Source organism: Dipodomys merriami, unplaced genomic scaffold (genome assembly GCF_024711535.1).
Source record: "Dipodomys merriami isolate MVZ:Mamm:240054 unplaced genomic scaffold, mDipMer1.0.p SCAF_188, whole genome shotgun sequence".
Taxonomy (NCBI): Eukaryota; Metazoa; Chordata; class Mammalia; order Rodentia; family Heteromyidae; genus Dipodomys; species Dipodomys merriami.
In genome coordinates, this window is record NW_027203248.1 from 782,983 (window position 1) to 806,543 (window position 23,561).

General features: G+C 37.9%; 1 protein-coding gene across 1 annotated transcript in view; it reads right to left on the bottom strand.

The window, feature by feature from the left end:
• Nucleotides 1-23,561, bottom strand: part of Sugt1 (SGT1 homolog, MIS12 kinetochore complex assembly cochaperone) — a 43,820-nt gene that overhangs the window by 4,394 nt on the left and 15,865 nt on the right. Inside the window, exons 6-11 of the mRNA XM_070026675.1 lie at nucleotides 23,013-23,066; nucleotides 22,228-22,244; nucleotides 19,552-19,589; nucleotides 18,452-18,548; nucleotides 17,733-17,840; nucleotides 6,704-6,794 (exon numbers count right to left, since the gene is read on the bottom strand). Coding sequence (XP_069882776.1) covers nucleotides 6,704-6,794; nucleotides 17,733-17,840; nucleotides 18,452-18,548; nucleotides 19,552-19,589; nucleotides 22,228-22,244; nucleotides 23,013-23,066 — 405 coding nt within the window. The remainder of the gene's footprint in view (nucleotides 1-6,703; nucleotides 6,795-17,732; nucleotides 17,841-18,451; nucleotides 18,549-19,551; nucleotides 19,590-22,227; nucleotides 22,245-23,012; nucleotides 23,067-23,561) is intronic.

The following is a 23,561-nucleotide window of genomic DNA, read 5'->3' on the forward strand; positions in this document are numbered from 1 at the left end:
CACACAAAAGGTCCCAAAGAGCCAGAGCAAATTTAGACAAAACAATTCTGGAGGTTATCACAATTCCAGACCTCAAACTTTAGAGCTGTAGTAACAATACCAGCTTAGTACAGGCACAAAAATAGGTCCAAAGACTAAAAGAATAGACTTGAGGACCCAGAAATAAACCCATATACTTACAGCCATCTAAAATTAGCCAAGGATGCTAAAAATGTATGCTAGAATACAGTCTCTTCAACAAATGCTGCTGAGAAAACTGCATATCCATATGTAAAAGGCTGAAATTGGATCCATTTGTCACCACGCACTAATAACAAATTAAAATGGATCAAAAACCTCAACATCAGACCTGAAACCTTGAAACTACTACAGGAAGGAGGAAAAACATCAGAACTTAATTAGCATAGGGAGTAGAGTTCCAGGGGCTCAGCAAATTGAAGAGACAATCGACTAATGGGATTGCATCAAACTAAAAAGTTCTGCACAAGGGCATAGTTACTAAACTAAAAAAGATAGTCTACAGAATGGGAGATCTTTACCAGCTATATATCAGACAAAGGCCTAATATCCAGAATATACAAGGAGCTCAAGAAAGTAACCACTGATACAATAAATGAGCAAAGGAGCAAAATAGAAACATTCCAGAAGACTTTTTTTTCCTAATTGAATCCCTTTTTTGTGTCTCTCTCTTGCCTTATTCTTCTGGCTAGGAATTCCAGTATTACATTGAAAAGGAACAGAGTAGACATCCTTATCCTGTTCTGATTTTAGAGGAAATGGTTTGGGGTCTTGGTCTTACTAAGCAGGCATTCTGTCACATGAGCCAAGTCCATAGCCTGACTAGGAAGTTTTAACAAAACATCTGTTAAAAAAATTAGAATTGCTTGTATCATCTCTGAAAGTCCTAATAAACACATGAGGAAATGCCCAGCATTCCTGACAATAAAGGAAATGCAACTCAAAGTAACATGGAGTTTGTATCTCACCCTAGTAAGATTAGCCAGCCTTTTGAGGAGCTAGGATTTCAGGTATGAACTATTGATGCCTGGCTTCACTTTTCAAAGTTGTAAAATTGAAATCTTAATACTAACTTTGTGGTTATCCAAGGACACAGGAAGAGGAATCTCAAGTGTGTGGGGTTGTTTCTCTTCCCTCCTACAGCCTGTGCAGGGGCGTCTGCTTAGCACAACCATCTCAGGTTTTTCTGCAACTTAATGGGTAGATAGAACAGGCAGATTTGGGGATCTGAAGTTTTTGAAGGGTGTGTACTTGAAAAGGGGAACAGTGGAGTTCATGAACTGAGGATCCTGATAGTCAGGAAAGGCAAACTACACAGCCACTCCTGATGCTTATTTTTCTTTTGCTCTTGCCTTTAAAAATTATGATGATGATGCATATTTTAACACAGTAAAGTGGTCAGTTTAATGAATTTTGTCAGATGTATAATTCCCAGTATTTCCTTGTGCTCCTTTTTACTGGGGAGATGACTCCCTGCAGGCAGTCCTTAGTCTGACTGCCTGCTCTGTAAATGAATTTTATCTTTGTTTGGGCTTGGATCCCATCAATGGAATTGTACAACATGTTGCCTCTATTACTTTTCTAGATGCTATTGTAATATGTACCTACAAACTTAGTGGCTTTCTGTGTTAGAGGTTCAGTCTTTGGGCTCAAGTCTAGGTGGTCACAGGGTCTGTTCTTTTCTGAAGTCCTTTGGGAACAATCTGTTCCCTTGTCTGGGCCAATGACATCTTCTCCATCTTCAAAACCAACTGTTTACGGGCTGGCAATATGGCTTAGTGGTAGAGTGCTTGCCTAGCATGCATGAAGCCTTGGGTTTGATTCCTTAGTACCACAAACAGAAAAAGTCCGAAGTGGAACTGTAACTCAAGTGGTAGAATGCTAGCCTTGAGCAAAAAAAAAAAGCTCAGGGATAGTGTCCATGCCCTGAGTTCAAGCCCCAGGACTGGCAAAATAAAAAAAAAAAAAAAACCAACAACAGCAACAACAACAAAAAAACCCACAAAAAACAAGTGTTACATCTCTGCCATTCTTCTCTAGTCACATCTCCCTCTAGCCACAGTTAAGAGGAAAGGTTCTAATGCATGTATGCATGCGCACTAGTAACAGAGATTGACCTCAGGGCCTCAAGTTCTCCTTGACCTTCTGAGTTCATGGCTAGTGCTCTACTATTTGGGCCACACCTCCAGTTCTGGCTTTTTGCTGGTTAATTATTAGACAGATGAATCTTGAGACTTTGTCTACCCTTTGTCTAGCTGGCTAGGAACCATGATCCTAATAGCTCAGACTCTTGAGTGGCTATGATTATAGTTGTGAGCCATAGGCATCAAGACATGTCTCTTCTCTTTAGATGACTCAGGTGGTTGGATTGGGCCCTGAGATAGTTTGGATGTGGTTGGCCCTAAAGAATCATTTGTTGAGCCAGGCAAAGGTGGCTCACGCCTGTAATCCTAGCTACTCAGGAGGCTGAGATCTGAGGATCATGGTTCAAAGCCAGCCCGGGCAGAAAAGTCCTGAGACTCTTATCTCCAATTAGCCACAGAAATCTGGAAGTGACGCTGTGGCTCAAGTGGTAGAGCACTCACCTTGAGCTGAAGAGGTCAGGGCCAGTGCCGAAGCCCAGAGCTAAAGCCTCACAACCCACCAAAAAAAAAAAAAGAAACAAAAATACACTAATAAGTGAGCATCTTTTAAAATATAGCCTTTGCTAAGAAAAAAAAAAAAGATGCTTTCTTAAAAATTCCTAGTCAGGCTGTGATCATGCATGGCTCTAGTGGTAGAGTGTTTGCTCAGCAAGAATAAGCCCTGAGTTCAAACCCCAATACTGCTAAAACAAAAATAACAAAACAAGGTCCTCTTTGCAAATAAGATTTAAATGGTAAAAATGTAACTTTCCTTAAGTATACACTCTTAAGGAAAGAAATAAAGGGGAACTATATATAACTACCATACTATCAGTTAAGACTCCATTACTATCTCTACACATTAAAAATGTAAGAATTGCCAAGTGCTGGTGGCTCATGCCTGTAATCCTAGCTAATTAGAAGGCTAAGATCTGAGGATCATGTTTCAAAGCCAGCCTGGGCAGGAAATACCATGAGACTCTTATCTCCAATAAACCACCAAAAAACCAGAAGTGGCACCATAGCTCAAGTGGTAGAGTGCTAGCCTTGAGCAAAGGAGCTGAGGGACAGTGCCCAGGCCCAGAGTTCAGCCCCATGATTGACAAAAAAATAAAAAACAAAAAACAAAAAGTAAGAATTAAGAAGAAATTCCTGAATGCTGAAACTACCACAGACTATTTAGTAATGACTATATATAAATTATATATATAGTTTAAAATGGGCATATCAGGGTAAACAAAGGTTACCTGCAACAGAGAAGCTACTAGCCTAGTGTGCCTAAAGGCACTGTAAGGGCTAATCCAAAAACCAAAGAAATGAAGGTGCTGCAACATAAATAACTTTAAAAATAACTAAAGTCAGGCACTGGTGGCACATACCTGTAACCATAGCCACTCAAGAGATCTGGACTGAGAATGTGCCTTAGTGGTAGAATGCTTGCCTAGCACGCATAAAGCCTGGGTTCGATTTCTCATTAACACAAACAGAAAATGCCAGAAGTGGCACTGTGGCTCAGTGATAGAGTGCTAGCCTTGAGCAAAATAAGCCCAGGGACAGTCCCCAGGACTGGCCCAAAAAAAAAAAAAAAAAAAGAGGCTGAGATCTGAGGAATCACAGCTTAAAGCTACCCCGGGAAAGAAAAGTATGTGAAATTCTTCTCCAATTAACTACTAGAAAACCAGAAGTGTCACTGTGGCTCAAATTGGAAGAGTGCTATCCTTGAGCAAAAAAACTGAGACAGCCCAGGCCCTGAGTTAAAACCCCTCAACTGAGAAGGAAAAACAAAAAACAAAAAACAAAAAACCAAAAACACCTAAATGACCTAGTAGGTGTTAAGAGTAGCTGTTTACTGTCCAATGAAAATATGAAACAGCGGGCTGGGAAGGTGGCTCAGTGGTAGAGCGCTTGCCTTGCATGCCTGAGGCCCTGGGTTCGATTCCTCAGCACCACATAAGCAAAAAAGAAAAAAAGCCAGAAGTGGCGCTGTGGCTCAAGCGGTAGGGCGCTAGCCTTGAGCTGAAGAGCTGAGGGACAGTGCCCAGGCCCAGAGTTCAGGCCCCATGACTGGACCCAAAAAAAAAAAAAAAAAAGAAAATATGAAACAGCCACATAGAACTTTAATATTAGTAGTTGAATGTTACTAAAACTAAGAAATAAAGGAAATGCATTTAGTATGAAGTATATTTAATCTAGAATATTAAAAATAATTTCATCTTAACACATGAACTCAAGAAAATATTAAACAAAATCCAACAAGACCCTGGACAGTTTTTCAAGGTAAATACACTATTTTGAAAAAGCAATCCATCTTCCCTGTATTGAACTTTTTTTCTTTGTATATTTTCATTAGTAGCCAAAACAAAAACAAAAGAAAAATGCTTGCAATGGGAAGTAAAGAGCTGGGAAACATGGACTTAATTAATTCTAATGCTGACTCCCAGAAAGGATGGGAATAGAGGTTTTAATCTCCATTTTACAGATAAGAAAGCTGGCCCAGAAAGGTTAAGTGACTTGCCCTTATCTACAGTCTACAGCTTGCAGTACACAGGAATCTGACAAGCATATTAATTCCTTACAAAAATGTAACAGGACAGGAGAAAGAACATCTTGAATATCTAAGGTATTGAGTTTAGGGGGGAAAAAACTTATTAACTGTAACACTAAAAAAAAAAAAAAACCTTGATATTTAATCTCAGAAAAACCCTAACACCTGGAGACAGGAGATGAACTACTGAGAGCTGAATAATCTAACGTCCTTATTCATTCACTGTATTATCAAATAACTGCAAAGATACTCCTGTCAGCAGAGACCACTTCTATTGTTAGAAAATGCAACAACAAGCAGTATCACACATGGGGTTAATAGAAGAACCAAACCCAGATTCTAAAGTCCTCCATTGTAGTTCTATACAATTTATCTGCCAGGTGATTTTTAAGATAGGTGTTTAACCTATCTTAGCAAACCATGAAGTAGAAGAAACAATACAGGGTGTCCTGTATTAGAAGTGAGCTGGGTGTTGGTGGCTCACACCTATAATCCTAGCTACTCAGGAGGTTGAGATCTGAGGATCGGGATTCAAAGTCAGCCTAGGCAGGAAAGTCCGTGAGACTCTGCTCTCTAATAAACTAGAAAACCGGAAGTGGTGCTGTGGCTCAAGGGGTAGAGCACTAGCCTTGAGCTGAAGACCTCAGGGATAGCACCCAAGACCAGAGTTCAAGCCAAACAACTGACTGAAAAAAGAAGTGGGGGGGGGGGGGGGGGCCAGGGAGGTTTGGTGGGGGAGGGGGAGGAGGATGGGAAGGCATGGGAAGGGGAAACAAAGGAGGAGGCTACAATGCTTGATAAGAAGTATACTCATTATCGTGCTCATGTAATTGTAACCCCTCTGTACAGTATTTTCACAATTAGAAAAAAAAGAAAAAAGAAGTGAAACATATTTATAGAGACTCACATTATATAAACCTCTGCCCCAGAATTTCTGTAAAGGGTCCCAGTCACAAGAAAAACACACAACATACCTTTTTAAGTATCAACTAGAAATATTTCAGTTCTTAAAAATTATTTGTTCATATCCATTTCCTGGCTTGCTCAACAATACTTCAGACTGGTTAAGACATCATAACTGGGAAAAGCTAAATGAAGGGCATACGTAAACTCCTATTTTTATCATTTCTGTGTCTAAAATTACCTCTAAATATGCACATGCGTGTGGCATGTGTGTGTGCACGCTCACGCACACATACACACACACACTCCCCTGCTAAATAACTCATCTTCTAAAAGTTTGCCACAAGCAATCTGTTATAGAAGTAGTTAAAGTGTGAAAGTTACTGAGACACATTGTTAGCTTGATTCATCAAATCAGAGCATTAACTAACAAATCAAAAAGAAATGTCTCTATTCATTAATAAGGCTATTACAGTTGAAAGCAATCTTAGGTTATATTTCTAGAGTGTCCTTTAGATTAATTATTCCATTAGAAAAATGCTTATCTGCTTATTGCATATGTGAGAACTGACCTCAACACAACAGTATTTGTCCCTCAAAGGGTTATAAAAATCAATCCTAGTTTTCCATTTCTTTCATAGTTTTTTTTTTCATAGTTTTTTTTCCTTAGGTACTCATTATCTGTTTTTGTTCATCTCTAAATTAGTAACAGAATAAATAAGTTTTACTCTTTGAAACCCTGATATTGTAGTAAATTAAGACCTGATAGTATCAGTAGAAGAAATAGGAATGAAGAGAAGGAAATGTATCAGGTTCAGCAAACTAACTTAAAATCAAAACAGAATATTAAAGTCACACAAAAAAACAAACTCCAACTAATATCATACGTTTACACAGTAAACAATCCCACTCCTCTGTTGCCATTCATTTGTATTCTTACATTAGGGAACTGCAGCATTTATGAAAGACTACTTTATATTCATTACAAAGTATAACTTTATTATAATTAATTTATCTTTTCTTGGCAACATAAATAATGAAGTAGAAAGAATGTTCATTACTATTTAATTTCAAATATACAACACAATATGAATTTAAAACTATCAAAACAAACCTGCTATAAACTGTTTTGGTGTAGGCACATCTCCTTGCCCCTCTAGCTTTTCCCATCTCACAGCCTCTGGCTTTTTCATTTTAATTTCAATCTGAAGGAAACACAAAATAAAATCTATTATTCACTGTAAAATACATAAATCAGTAAAAATGCAATTTTCTTATGTCATCAAAATTTTATAAGAATTAATAATGTCTCTGACAGTTTGCTTGAATTACACAAGGTTAAATTCGAGGAATTATGAAATATTTATTTTGCTTCTACTCTAGAATTCACCCTTCGAAAACTAACACATACACCACATAAACTACAATTAAGAATCCTGTCCAGGTGCCCGTGGCTCACGCCTGAGCTGAGATCTAAGAATCATGGTTCGAAGCCAGCCTGGTCAGTGAAGTCCATGAGACTCTTTTATCTTCCAATTAATCACAGAAAAGGCTCGAAGTGGCACTGTGGCTCAAGTGGGAGAGTGCAAAAGGAGAAAAAGGAGCAGAGGGACAGTGCCCCGACCCAGAATTCAAGCCCCAGGACCAGCAAAAAAAATAAATAAATAAAGAATTTTGATATCTAACTGCTCATTTTTCTTCTAACAGAACAATTCTGCCACCCAGAGGGCACTTGGCAATGTCAGTTATCACAACCACAACGTAATTATCTACTCCAAAATACCTACAAGGCCATTACTGAAAAACTCTGTTCTAAAGAAATTACTGTTCTCACACGTGCATCAGAAGAGCTTACTCCACTGTATAAAAATTGTACAAGTCTTTGAAGCACAGCTTAAGAGGTAGAGTGCCAGTCTAGCCAAGTGTAAAGCTGTGAATTCAAACTCCTGCTCCGTTAAAAAAACAAGAATACAACTAATGTTAACAAACTTACTAATACTTGGGACAAGTAGTCTGGGGGCTGAGAATGCAGCTTAATGTTAGAGTGCTTGCCTACCATGCATGAAGTCCTGAGTTCAATTCCTTAGTGCCACATAAACACAAAAATCCAGAAGGGCCACTGTGGCCCTGTGGCCCAGGACTGGCAAAAAAAAAAAAAAAAAAAAGTAGCAATTCGAATCTTTTTAGACTTTGTATACACATAAAGAGATTATTTTTATGGATCGGACCAAAGTTTAAAGATGGCATTTATAATTACATTTCACTCATACCTTTTACAAAAGTCTTTAGGTAATTTTATACAGTATACAATACTTTTTTAGAGTGCCAATGTTTTGATTGTCATATATAGTCAGGAGTAAAATTTTCTTCTTTTGTGATTTTGAAGCATTCTAGACTTTGTATTTGAATACTAGGGATGTTCCACATGTATTAAACACCTACTGTGAATAGAAATAGTCTTCAAGACTAGAGAATCTTGTGTGTACGTGCTGGCCTGGGGTTTGAATTCAGGGCCTGGGCATGGTCCTGAGCTTTTTTGCTCAAGGCTAGTGATCTACCACTTGAATTTACCACTTGTTCTAAAAGCTCAAAAAAGAAGGCTGTGATGAAGAAAGGTTCCACACAGTCTAAAGGGCTCTGATAGTAGACCTCAAAGGTAAGGTCTGCAGAAGCAATAAAATGGCCTAAAAGTGGGGATTTGGGGAGTGAAAGATACAAACTCAGGAGTAGAGAAGAGAATTAGCTCCAATGTAGGATTTACCCCTTGACAGCTGATGTCAACATATGTGTAAAAGGAAATAGAAGTTAGAGAGAGCTTCTGAACACTAGACTAAGTCCATTTATTACTTTAATATATATTTTTATTATAAAGATACTGTACAAAGGGGTTACAGTTACATGATTAAGGTAATGAGTACTTCCTACTGAGCATTGTTACCCTCCCCCTTTGTTTTTCCCCTACCATCCCTTCCATTCCCACCTCCCCAACTTCTCCCCCCACCCCCCACCCCCACTGAAGCTATAAAATGTAGTAGCATTCTAATAGCACTTTTGCACTAATCAAGGCAATCCTCACAATCTACTCTTATCCCTAACATATTCAAAATGCATAATGATTTCATCCCTACTGTTAAAAACCTAGCAAAGACTATATTTGGTGGCACTGACTACTGAGGAGGCTGAATAGAACACAAGTTCAAGGCGAGCATGGACACACTATCACAACAATTAAAAAAGACTGGACATGTAGTTCAGAGTTAGAGTACTTTCCTAGCATGTACCAGACCCTGACTTCAATTTCTGGTACCAAGAGCGGGGAAAAATATAAAAACAAAACAAAAAAGTGTAGCAAGATCATTAATCATAGTACTAAATAGTATTATATGGTTTACATTAAAAATCAAATTGAATTCATAATTTATTTTCTATGACAAGATCATTACTTTTGTAAATAGAAAAAAAATTTTTTTGGGTCGGTCATGGGGCTTGAACTCTGGGCCTGGGTGTTGTCCCTGCACTCTTCAGCTCAAGGCGAGCACTCTTGAGCCACAGCGCAACTTCCGGTTTTTGAGTGGTTTATTGGAGATAAGAGTCTCACGGACTTTCCTGGCCTGCCCGGGCTGGCTTTGAACCGTGATCCTCAGATCTCAGCCTCCTGAGTAGCTATGATTACAGGCGTGAGCCACCGGCACCAGGCTAGAAAAAAATTTTTGAAACATACCTAACATATAGAGAAGCTTATTCACCCTTGCATTTATTTCAGATGGTTCACTTAAATCAGCAATTCCTAGCCATCTTTCTCTCATCTGCATTCTCTAAGACAATCTCCAAATTGTACTTTAAAATACTTTAACAAAGTACTAACACAGAAAACCCAGCATATGTATTATGGGTACACACAAACACACACAAATTTTTTTTTTTTTTTTTTTGCTAGTCGTGGGGCCTGAACTCTGGGCCTGGGTGCTGTCCCTCAGCTCTTCAGCTCAAGGCTAGTGCTCTACCACTTGAGCCACAGCGCCACTTCCAGCTTTTTTTCTTTTTGCTTATGTGGTGCTGGGGAATCGAACCCAGGGCCTCATGCGTGCAAGGCAAGCACTCTACCACTGAGCCACCTTCCCAGCCCACACACAAAATTTTTAAGACAGTTTTTCACATTGTTCCTAAATAATTACACAAGCAATCTTCCTGCCTCAACCTCCCAAGTAGCTGGAAGTACAGGGATATGCAAATGTGCCTAGATTTCAGTCAATATTTTAATTGGACATGATTTAATTGCTTGTAGGGAAGTGTTATAGTTTCTGAATCTATTTTCTTTATGAGAACAGAAATGTTTTCAAAACAGACTGTTTTCAAAATAAAAGAAATACATAAAACAAATGTCACTGGCCAAAGGCAAAGTATCTTTGATGTAATGTTCATGTTTAAATTCTGGTAAAAAGAAAACCAATATTTTGTTCATGCTTAAGTCCTGCTAAAAGGAAAACAAGCATTTTACAAGAATCGCTAGAATTTCCTTTAGTGAACTATGACTAATATCGCTAAAGTAAAATGGCACTAATATTTTTTCACAGATATTATGCGATAGTACTTTGGTTATTTCGTTTTTTGTTGTGTTTTTTGTTTTTTTGTCGGTCATGAGGCTCGAACTCTGGGCCTGGGAGCTGTCCCTCAGCTCTTCAGCTCAAGGCTAGCTTTCTACCACTTGAGCCATAGCTCCACTTCCAGCTTTTTTCTGTTTATGTGGTGCTGTGGAATCGAACTTGGGGTGTTATGCAAGGCAAGCACTCTACCACTGAGCCACCTTCCCAGCTGTGCTTTTCTTTTTTCTTTTGGCAATCCTGGGGTTTGAACTCAGGGCACTGTCCCTGAGCCTCTCTGTGTTCAAGGCTAGCACTCTAGCACTCTTCCACTTGAGCCAAAGCGCCACTTCTGGCCTTTTCTGTGTATGTGGTACTAAGAAATTGAACCCAAGTGCAGTAGAAAACAAGATAAAAATATAAGTAAAGATCTTGATACTGTTCCATTAGCCCCCTACCTTCCCCCAGTGGTGAGGATTGAGGAAACCTAAGGATTCTTGCTTAATAAGCAAGTTAAGTTACTCTACCTTGAGCCCTGGATTTGAAAAGACTTAAAACAATTCTTTAGCATCACTGACAAGAACATATTCAATGAACAGTTAATAAACACAAGCAAATTAGTACTTCTACTCATAATCTGTAGCTCTAACTATATAACTATAAAATTGCAGTAATTGTTAAGCCAACCAATTACTAATAACATAACTACATTTCAACTATGCATCAATGAAAATGGTCACCATTGCTATAAAATAGTCTTTCAAATTACTTGTCTTCTTTCCCAGAAGTTACAGCATAAGGCAAAAGGCAGAGTAAAACTAAACTGGCAAACTTAAGGAGGTTTGATTTAATGTTTATCCCATGATTCTTTTTTGTTTTTGAAATTATACTAAATAAATGTACATACTGTTTGTACCTTTAAATATCCATATATTCTAAACCCCTTCTAAGAAATAAAAGTTTATCAATTAAAAAAAAAAAGAAATTGAACCTAGGGCTTCTTCATGCCTGCTGGGCAAGCACTCTACCACTAAGCCACATTCACAGCCTACTTTGGTTATTTCAAGAGCTACTGCTGAGGTAACTCACCAAAAGGGAACAGAGGAGCTATGCACTAGTTGCTCACACATATAATCCTAGCTATGGAGAAGGTTAAGATCTGAGGATCACAGTTCAAAGCCTGCCCAAGCAAGAAAGGTCATAAAACTAATCTCCACAATTAACCACCAAAAAACTGACAGTGATAACCTTAAGCAACAAAGGCTCAGGGACAATGCCCAAGCCGAGTTTAAGCTATGCATAGGACTGGTGTGCATACACACGTGTGCACGTGTACGCATGCACACACACACGCACGCACGCACGCACGCACGCACGCACACACACACACAACACACACACACACGAATGGAAGAGCTCAATGACAAGCAACAGTTACCAAAAAGAGCTATTAACATCATCCTAAAATTTTAAAACTGAGTCTTGCACCCTTAATTTTCAACTTATCTGGGATAAGCAGGGAAAAGGGTACATATATTGGCATACTAAACTCATTCCCAGGGCATCCTATAGTGAATATTCACTCAAGTTCCTGGACTACCTACTCTTTGTAAAGTTCCTTGTTCCACCCGAAGAGCAGCACAGACTAGCACTCACATCTACTGAAAGCCACTGTAACCTGAGTAATTGTGCAATATGAATAAAGAGGCTTTTATAAAGCTAGAGTCAAAAGCTCTTAACAACAACCTGTTTCAATTGAGACAGGCTGACCTGAACTTGAAATTATACTTATTCTATTCATTAAATAGCAGCATCTACTAAGCCTTTTAAGGGAACTGTCTTAAAAGGTATAAAGGAGGGAAGGAGTGATTTTGTGTGAATTCCTTTTTATAACTACTTCACTTTCAATGCTTATACATGCTTTTAGAAATAAAGTGTAAGTCTTTATTCTGGAATACATTTCTAGAGTTGTCAGTCTAATTTCAAAGGTTTTTATTTATTGCAACTATGAATAAATTTATCTCATTTTCACTTACACAAAAACATCTTTGAAGGTTAACTTAAAACCTTATTAAGTTGAATATTGTTCTTGTTTTTCTCCCCCCACACACATTTTTTTTTTTGGTGGTCATGAGGCTTGAAGTCAGGGCCTTGTCACTGTCCCTAAGGTTCCTTTGCTGAAGGCTAGTGCTCTACCACTCTGAGCCACAGTGCCACTTCCTGTTTTCATTTTTCACAGGAAAGATCTTCAAAACATCCAAATATGCCAGTGTAGTAGCTACAAGCTAATAAGAATCCTTGGCCAAACATGGTGGCTCATGCCTATAATTTGCTATTCTAGAGAGTGAGGCAGAAGGGTAAGTTTAACACTAACTTAGGCAAAGTTGACAAAGTTGACAAGACCTACCTCAAAACAAAAATATTAAAAGGAAGGGCAGGGGCCATGGCTCAAGAGGTAAAAAGCTTGGCTTTTTATATATTGAGAAGAAAAGAATATACTCCAAGATCTACAATCTGAAGCTATCAGCAACCTACACATGCAACACTTCAGTGCTATACCACCACTGTATCAAAAGACTAAAAAAAACAACATTTACATATTCAGATAACCAACAGTACTCCTACTTTATTACATTCTCTCTGGGATTTTCTACATAAATTATATTTCACTTTAATGAAACATATAAATAATGGCTGTCATGGATATACAACATTTATTCAACTTTAAAGGTAGGAAGAAAATAAAATTCCCAAAAAGACATAAGCAAATCTGGGCACCGGTAGCTCACATCTTAGATCGTGGTTCAAAGCCAGCCCAGATGGGAAAGTCTGTAAAACTCTTATCTCCAATTAGTCACCAGAAAACTGGAAGCAGAGCTATGGCTAAAAGTGGTAGGGCCAGGCGCCGGTGGCTCATACCTGTAATCCTAGCTACTCAGGAGGCTGAAATTTGAGGATCGGGATTCAAAGCCAACCCAGGCAGGAACGGTCCATGAGACTTTTATCTCCAATAAACCACTATGTAAGTGACGCAGTGACTCAAGTGAGATTGAATATGACCGTGAAATCTCCAGGGTGTAATTAATTATGCTTATTAATCTAAATTGTGTGTGTGTGTGTGTTTGTTTTGTTTTGGTCCGGTTGTGGGGCCTGAACTCTGGGCCTGAGCACTGTCCTTCAGCTCTTCAGCTCAAAGCTAGTGCCCTACCACCTGAGCCACAGCACCACTTCCTGCTTTTTTCTTTTTGCTTATGTGGTGCTGAGGAATCGAACCCAGGGCCTCAGGCATGCAAGGCAAGCACTCTACCACTGAGCCAACTTCCCAGCCCCAGCAGTGACTCAAGTGATAGAGTACTAGACGTGAGCTGAAAAGCTGAGGGACAGCCTCAGGCCCAGAGTTCAAGCCCCATGACCGACCAAAAAAAAAAAGTGGTAGGGTGGCTAACCTTGAACAGAAGAGCTCAGGGACAGCACCCAGAACCTGAGTTCAAGTGGGGGGCTGATATCTATAGGTCTAGCAACTGAGGAAACTGAGATATTAGAATCCAATATCAAATGTGATACTGGCAGACAAAACCTTTAAGACTCTTTGGGGGTGGGGGTGGAGAGGGGAAGGGATGGGAAGAGGAAACAAAGGAGGAGGCAACAATGCTTGATAAGAAATATACTCACTATCTTGCCCATGTAATTGTAACCCATCTGTATGGTATTTTCACAATTAAAAAAAAAAGACTCTTATCTCCATCTGGCCACACAAAAACTGGGAATAGAGGTATGGCCCAAGTGGTAGAGCGCCAGTGAAAAAGCCAAGAGAAAGGAAGACACTAAAATCAAGCCCAATACTGGCACTCATACAAAAAGCAAAGAAGTTCACTTAAACCATAAATTTCACAAAACCATTCATTTTAAGCAAATTCTAAACAAAATACACGCTTTCCTCAATTCATGAAGATTCATTAAATACTTTCAATTCACTTAATACATAGAAAAGAAAATTGACTATTTCCTTACCATCACCAGTTAATAAAAGCCTCAGTAACCTAGATTTTGTTGTGAATATTTTCTAACACTATCTCCCTCTGCTGTCTGAAAAAGGAAATGACTCAAAGATTTCATCATTTCTATCAGGATAAGAAATCCTTTTATTTATTTTTTATAAAACACAGCATAAAAGTAGTCTGGTAACAGTTACATTTTGCACCAGTTTGATTAATTTAGTTAACTGTGAATTTAGGGACAATGTTTGCAATCCATATAGTCCCGACTCCCCCCAACCATAGTAAAACCAAGAACAAAAACAATGCTTAGCTGGGCACCGATGGCCTCTTATCTCTTATCTCCAATAAACCACTAGAAAATTGTAAATGGTGCTGTGGCTCAAGTGGCAGAATGCTAGCCTTGAGCTAAAGAGACAGGGACAGTACCTAAGCCCAGAGTTCAAGCCCACGACCCACCAAAAATAAAACAAAAAAAACAATGCTTACTTCCTAAGGTTAACATCATAATTCATTTTAGATTAATTCACCATAACAAATTAACTGACCAAATAAACATAAAACCAAAAATTATTCAGTTGATCTGAAACATTCATCCCCTACTCACATAAATCAATTTAAACTCAAATGCCTTCTGATGGAAGATATTTAAAGATGAAGCCACTTTTTTTGGGGGGGGGGGGGGGTCCGGTTGTGGGATCTGAACTCTGGGCCTGGGCACTGTCCCTCAGCTCTTCAGCTCAAGGCGAGTGCTCTACCACTTGAGCCACAGCGCCACTTCCAGCTTTTTTTTCTGCTTATGTGGTGCTGAGGAATCGAACCCAGGGCCTCATGCATGCAAGGCAAGCACTCTACCACTGAGCCACCTTCCCAGTCTGCCACTAAGATTTTTATGGCAAATATACACAAAGAAACCAAACCCGTAATTTCTTGGCCTGTCTTCCTCTCACATCTACCCAGTGTTAATATTTACTCAATTATTTTTTTGTTTCTTTCCTGGTGGTACCTGGTTTTAAACTCAGGCCTGTGCTTCCTCAGCTTGCTTGTTAGGCCTGTACTCTACCACTCAAGCCACTCTTCCAACCTGGCTTTTTGCTGGTTATTTCTGAAATGGAGTTTCCTGGGCTTTTCTGTTCGGGCTAACTTCAATAATCCTCTCAACCTCCCAGAGATGCCTCCTGGGTAGCTAGCTAGGATTACAGGCACGAGTCACCAGTTTGGCTTCAAAGTTATTTGCCAAATTCTATACTATGTTAACAGGATAAGTGATGGACTGAAATTCTGGTTAAGATTTAATTTCTTTTCCCACTTTCTGCTGACACACATCTTGTTTCATTTTCCTCATTAACTTACTAGTTTTATGGTTAGCAAACAGAGGAAAGTCTAGTCAGGTGCTGGTGGCTCATGTATGTAATCCTAGCTACTCAGAAAGCTCAGATCTGAAGACTGCAGTTCAAAGTCTGTAAGTCATATCTCCAAGTAAACACCAAAATGCTGGAAATGGAGCTGTGGCTCAAATGGCAGAATGCTGCTTTGAGCAAAACAACTCAAAGACAGTGCCCAGACCCTGAGTTCAAGTCTCAAGACTGGCACCCTCCCAAAAAAGGCCTTTAATTAGATGCAAGAAAACTACTTCTTTACTTAGTATTTACTGCTTTCTTTGTGTAGCTATCCTTTCTGTATGACCAGGTACTCTTCATGGCATTGATGGATTCAGATCCACGTCCATGTGCATGACTCTAGCAAGTGAGAAGCTATTTCAAAGCCCAGTGCTATTCCTCCTCAAAAAAGAAACTTAAAGAGGGGAAGGGGAGGGAAGGAGAAGGATTGGGATTGGGGGGGAGGGGGGAGGCTGGGAAGGGATGTGAAGGGTAAACAAAGGAGGAGGCTGCAATGCTTGGTAAGAAATGTACACATTATCCTGCCCATGTACAGTATGTTCACAAATAAAATTAAATTAAATTAAAAAAAAAAAAGAAACTTAAAGATGTAAGGGCGAGTATAGGTATACACAACATGTTTTAAATATTAAAAAGATTCTAGCTGGCCTTTATAATTCATTTTCATTATCTATCATAAATTCAAAAACATTCAATTTTATAGCAATTTTATAGCTGAAAAAAACTTGAGTTTATTTAGCCTATAACCCTCATTGTACAAATGCTGGAAACTTAGGCCTAAGAATAATTTTGTGAATAAATTTACTGGGCATAAAAACAGCCAGAGGCAGGGTTTCTGATTTTCATTTCTGTATTTTCCCTACTAATTTACATTGCCACCTTAAATATCACTGAATTTCTTAAATATCACTCAATATTTAAACTGCTTATTTTTGAAAACAAAGGAATCTAAACATATAGTAACTCAAACTGTAATTTATTCACCATTCCTTCATAATAAAGTAACTCAAAATTCAGCTTAAGTAAAAGATAAAACAAGAACCCAACTTTGTCTTTATAGGGTTTTTGTTGTTGTTGTTATTGTTTTTTGCCAGTCCTGGAGCTTAAACTCTAGGCCTGGGTATTGTTTTTGAATTTTTGTGTTCAAAGTTATGCTCTACCACTTAAGCCACAGCCTCCACTTGGAGATAACAGTCTCAGAGATGGGCTGGGAATGTGGCTTAATGGTAAAATGCTTGCGTCGCATGCATGAAGCTCTGGGTTTGATTCCTCAGTACCATATAAACAGAAAAGCCAGAAGTGGCACTAGCCTTGAGCAAAAGAAGCTCAGGGACAGAGCTCTTAAGTTCAAGCCCCAAGAATGCCAAAAAAAAAAAAAAAGTAGCTAGGATTACAGGTATGAGCCACCAGTACCCAGCAGTTGTTTGTATTTTTAACTTCATTAGGCACAATGAAAAAAAAAAGTGTATTAAAAAGACAAAACTGACAAACTAATGACAAGAGACACTGATAGCACCAAAGCTTACAAAGGCTGATTACTATTATTATTATTTTTTTTTTTTTTGGTTGGTCGTGGGGCTTGTACTCTGGGCTTGGGTACTGTCCCTCAGCTCTTCAGGTCAAGGCAAGCACTCTACTACCTGAGGCCACAGCACCACTTCCTGTTTTCTAGTGTTTTACTAGAGATAAGCGTTTCACAGACTTTCCTGCTTGGGCTGGCTATGAGCCATGATCCTCAGATCTCAGCCTCCTGAGTACAGGTGTGAGTCACCAGTGCCCAGCTTATTACTTTCAAGACAACATCTTAATATATAAACACAGGTTAGCCTTGAACTTGTGCTCCTTCTGCCTTTACTTCCTGAATGCTTGGATTATAAGATAAGCCCCATTATATCTGCCTATACCAATGTCTATCTTTACTGAGAAATAGCGCTACCTTCATAACTATATAAACATCTTACAAGCCAAGTGGATTTTTACATTCTCTTGTATTAAAAATGTACAAAGTGGCTTAAAAACAAAAATCATTGTTCTTTATACCTGTCCCTTTTACTTTAAAGGTATTGGTTTAGAAGAAGCTAGAAGTTTATTAAACACAGGGTATTTTGCTCATCATTACTTACATATTTTGAATGTATTACTAGAATAATCCTTTTCAATTGCCTTACCTTTGTTGAAAGTACTTTAAATGTGCTCTGTTCTGGTATTATAGGATGAAGCAGTCTCAGTTTCAAATTATAATCCTCTCCAGAAGAAAGTTTTACCAAAGCAGACAACTATTGAACACAAAATTAATACATTTTATAAATATATAAAGGGCAAAATAGTTAAACTGAATATATAGAACTTCAATTCTGTAGATTAGGGACTGTAAATACAGTATCAGATTTATGTGAATTTTCTTATATATAAAATAGCAAAAATATCATGTTTGCCACATATTTAATATTCAAATGTAAACATACCACACAAGAACAATGTAATAAAAAGCATGTAATAAAAAGCTATTCTTATACTAATCATGTAATTCTGCCACTACTTTTCTGAAACATCATAAAGTTCCCATTAAATGCTAAGAAATCAAGTAGCTAAAATAGTCGTTTAATATGCTTAGTAATTCTAAGACACAACAAATTATGAAGTACACTATAGAGCAAAATTATCTATCTTACTGTCAACAAATTCTCTCTTGCATTCCAAATCTGAATAAAATGTACATCTAACTACATCTAACTATCTTATCTCAAAACTTCTCAAAACTTAATTCAAACAGTGAAAACAATTATTCATATTTTATTCAGTGTTTTTCCATATAATTTCAGGAAGACATGGCATCTCATAAACTACCCAAAAAAATCTCCACATAAATGTCTCAAGGGCTAAATACCTCTTTTTCAGAAAATTCCACATTTACATCATTCTTCTGAACATTCTTTATCATAAGTGTAATGATTACTTGAGATTCTGTCTGATACCAATCATACCTATCAAAAAAGAAAGGAAAAACCCCTTAAAATAGGACTTTTAATTTTCTTGAAATTGCAAAATAAAAACTAGTAAATAAGTAACAAGAGCTCCACCTTGAGTAACAAAATGGCAGAGTGTGCTAGGCACATTATACACAATATTTTCCCCTTCAATCCAAGGTGTGAAAAAGATCCATGTGTCAAGAGATTTCTCTATAAATACCTTTCACTCTGAAAGCTCTAAACATGCAGGAATCCTCACTTTCAATTTAGTCAAGAATGTAATTTCCCCGAGTCTGAGCTATTTATCCTGCCACTATTCTATCCCCAGGAAGAAGCACAGTGCTGACAACACAATATACTTAACAAATAAAATGTTAACTTATTTTATGTTCAGAACACTACAATTACTACTTGATGTTTAGGTATCCTATTCAACAGTTTCACAGTTTGCCCCTGAAATTCAGTGAGGATGCAGAGCTCCAGATCACACCTCATGCCTTACAGTTCTAATACAAGTTGTACACAAGGCTAAGGAATACCTAAAAATAAAGTTAAAAGAACAGCCAGTTGCTTATCCTTTAGAATTACTGTCCTCAGCAATATTAACTTTCAACTCAAGCAGAAAATTCCTATGAAAAAATGTACTCGAACTGGAGGTGTGGTTTAGAGAGCATCTACTTAGCAAGCTTCAAGCCCCGAGTTCAATCTCCGGTATAGCTAAAAACAAAATTAAAAAAGAAAAATAATTTACTCCAAATTAATAGGCAGGGCAGGTTACAATTCTGTTAATACTACAAACTCATTTTATGTGTATACTGACATCAATTTAGCTAGAAAAAAGTTCCCCTAAATACACAGAAAGTTTTAAGACATGTTTTGAATTCATATAAACATTAACACTTATCATTAGGCAGCGTTAAAGTTTTTAACAGGGCTATAAAAACATTTTTTAAAATAAAATTATGAAACACTTAAAATTACAGAGTCAGGACTTGATTTATGAAAAAGAAATGCTTACTTGATTTTTGACTGAGTCCGCTGGGATACAGATTGATTCTGTTGAAAGAAAAAGATTTTTACAAATTTGATAAGCAACTATATTAAAATGTATGTATTATTCATTTATCCTCTTGATATGACTACATGGCTCAGTGGTAGAGCACTTGCCTTGCAAGCCTGAGGCCCTGGGTTCGATTCCTCAGCACCACATAAGCAAAAAGAAAAAAGCAGGAAGTAGCACTGTGGCTCAAGTGGTACAGTGCTAGCCTTGAGCTGAAGAGCTGAGGGACAGCACTCAGGCCCAGAGTTCAGGCCCCACGATCAGACCCAAAAAAAAAAAAGGATCAGAGTTCAAGCCAGCTCTGGCAGAAAAGGACAGAGAAAGTCAGTGAGTCTTATCAGCAAAAAGCTGGTGAAAGAGTGGTTCAGTTGAGTGCCAACATTGAGCAAAAAAGCTAAGGGAAAGCTCATCAAAATTCTGAGTTCAAACAAAATACCAGTACCAAAATAAAAAGCCTTTCTAAGGGTCTGACTACTAAAACCTAACAACTCCCTTAACTGATTATGACATTAGCATTTTAAAACTTTTTTTTTGGTCCCAGGGGTTAATCTTAGGGCCCGAGCTCTGTCCCTAATTATTAGTCTCTTTGCTCAAGGTTAGTGCTCTACCACTTGAGCCACACCTCCATTTAACTGCTAACCTACTCAGATTTTCCTAAACTACATGTGCACTGGTTAAGACTATGTATACAAAGTTAAAGAATGTCTTCCATCATATGTTGCCTCTAAACCATCCCTAAATGAAAAAGGGAGAAATTGGGTAAACAACACTAGAAATCTGAGTCTAACTCAGAACTTCTCCTCAAGTGAATGAATGAAAAATAAGGATTTAGATATCAAGTGGAAATACTGATTAGAGTATTTCAGTTCATTCTAGAGTTAGTATAAAAGTAGACTAATAATGCACGAAGGCTATAGCAGCTGTTAGTAACAAATTTGTTTCTTGTTTCCTGCTGCTTTAAAATCTATGTCATTTTATTTGAAGACCTAGTCTGAATCTCAAATACTATAAAAACTGAACAAAATTAGTAACAGATAAAACAAGAAGCCAACTTCTGAGAACCTCTTAATTCATTCTCCACCCATCACTAGAAATTATGCAATTATAAGGACAGATAGGGCTTCCCTTTTGAAGATTTCCCAAACCCTCATCACTACATACACATTTATTTTGCCTGAAAACAGATAAGCTGTTAGCCTCAGTTTACAAAGGAAGAAATCTCATGAAGTGACTTTCTCAATGTTACAAAATAATTTTGGAAGAGTGAGATGTAACTCTTCCTTGAGAAATGAAGAAAGCAATTCAAAAAAGTTAACTGTCCATAGCATGAACAAGGACTATTCATACATCTCCCAACTCCTTGTAATTTTCCTTCTTGACTAAATGTTGATGTCTATTGTTAAACTAGTACTAAGCATAATTTAACAACATATAAGCCTATAAGGATTTAAAAAAAAATCTGACTTTTTTTTTGTTTTTGTCAGTCGTGAACTCTGGGCTTGGGCACTATCCCTGCGCCTTTAGCTCAAGGCGAGTGCTCTACCACTTAAGCCATAGCACCACTTCCGGTTTTCTAGTGGTTTACTGGAGATAAGAGTCTCACAGACTTTCCTGCCTGGGCTGGCTTTGAACCTCGATCCTCAGATCTCAGCCTCCTGAATAGCTAGGATTATAGGCATGAACCACTGGTACCCGGCTCCTGACATAGTTTTTAATAACTAAAAATGCCCGAAAAATCTTCAACTCCAAAACAAGAAACATTAACAATGAGTTAGATATAAGCATTTCAATTTTACATTGTACCATGTGTTTTAAGTCTAATCATAAAAGTCCTACTAGAGAGGGAGGGAAATCAGGCACTGGTGGCTCAGGCCTGTAATCCTAGCTACTCAGCAGGCTGAGATCTGAGGATTGCAGTTTGAAGCTAGCCTGGACAGAAAAGTCCCCCTGAGACTCTTATCTCTAATTAACCACTCAAAAACTAGAAGTGTCACTGTGGCACAAGTGATAGAGTGCTAGTCTTGAGCACAAAGGGCTCAGGAACAGGGCCCAAGCCCTGAGTTCAAGCCCCATAACCAATGAGAGAGAGAGAGACAGACAGAGACAGAGAGAGGAAGAAAAAGAGAGAGACAGAGAGCGAGAGAACATGAGGGAAGAGGTGACACTGTCTAAAATGAAATGCACAGAGAGAAAGAGAGAGAGAACATGAGGGAAGAGGTGACACTGTCCAAAATAAAATGTACCCAGTACTTGACTTATATAACTATAACCCCTCTGTATACCACCTTTATAATAACAATAACTAGTGATTACAACTATTCAACCTGAGAGAAATGAGATAATATTTTTGCAGTTATTTGGCAGTAAAAAGATAGGAAATAATTATCCTGGCCATACAAAAACAAACCAAATCAAACCACATACTAAAACAGTCAAATAATTTTCATGACTAGAAACTTGTTTAATTTACTTCATCAAAAATTATTTCATTTCAGTTACAAAAACAATTAGCATTTAAATTTAACTGCTGAATATATGAGAGCAAGCTCATCCCGTCTCACATATTTCTCAGGCATATAAGAAATTTTATGTATTTATAAATTAAAAACACCAAAGATGAAATTTTGGACTTACCACCTCAGATTCTGTTCCTATAAAACATAAAAAATAAAGCATTTTCAGATAGCAGTATATTTATAGGAAGTTAGAAACATGATTTCTATGTTACCAACATACTGATTAAGAAAGTTAATTCCTGTAAACCCTCTCCTCTGTACATTATCTTTATAATAATTTTTAAAAAATTTTAAAGCTAAATCACCCATATCTGTTTTGTTGTTGTTTGGGTTTTAGCAATATTGGGGTGAGAACTTGGGGCCTCACATTTGCTAGGCAAGCACTCTGTAATTTGTGAGGGTCTCCAATCCTCTCCATACATTTCAAATGAGAGAAAAGTGGGCTTAATTCCGAATGCTGCAATTATTTTAGATTCACTTAATTCTTACTGGTAACAGCATGATTCTCATATAAACAAATTCATCACTTTCAACCTAAGAAACTAGGAAAAAATAAATATGTCTTTGGAAATCCACACAAGGAAATAGGTACTACTTAAATTATAACTTTAAAAACCAATGTTGCCAGGTGTTAGTGGCTCACACCTGTAATTCTAGCTACTCAGAAGGCTGAGATCTGAGAAGTGAGGGTGCACGTGAGTGTGTGTGCATGCCAGTACTGGGCTGGAACTTGACAAGGTGACCTCTATTCCTAAGTTTTTTTGTCACTGGAGCCATACCTCCAGTTCTAGTTTTTGGTGGTTAATTAGAGATAGGAGTCTCAAACTTTCCTGCCCAAGCTGACTTTGAACCTCACTTCATTTCACATTAAAAGACTATGATTTCAAAATGTAAAAAACATACCATTCTGAGGTTCCTGACACCTTTTAATCCAGACACTGAAATCTGCATCTGCACCTAGAATGAAGGAAAAACTGTAATATCATTCATCTTCCAAATGCAACATACTGAACAAATGATTAATGTCCTAACACTGTTCTAGGCACTAGGGATTCAGCAGTAAATATAAACATTCACTATCCTAACAGCTTTTAATAACCTTAATGTTACATCTATCAATAAAACCAAAGGTTTTCCATTTAGATGTTTATCTTGGAAAATCGTTTTACATGTCAAATTAGTTTTAACTACAGTTAACCTCACCAGTTACAAGATATCATACACACTTCCTCCCAATATTCAATTCTTTTTTTTTTTTTTTTTTTGGTTGGTCATGGGAATTGAACTCTGGGCCTGGATGCTGTCCCTCAGCTTTTCAGCTCAAGGCTAGCACTCTACCGCTTAAACCACAGCGCCACTTCCGGCTTTTTCTGTTTATGTGGTGCTGAGGAATCAAACCCAGGGCCTCATGCATGCAAGCACTCTACTACTAAGCCACCTTCCTAGCTCCTC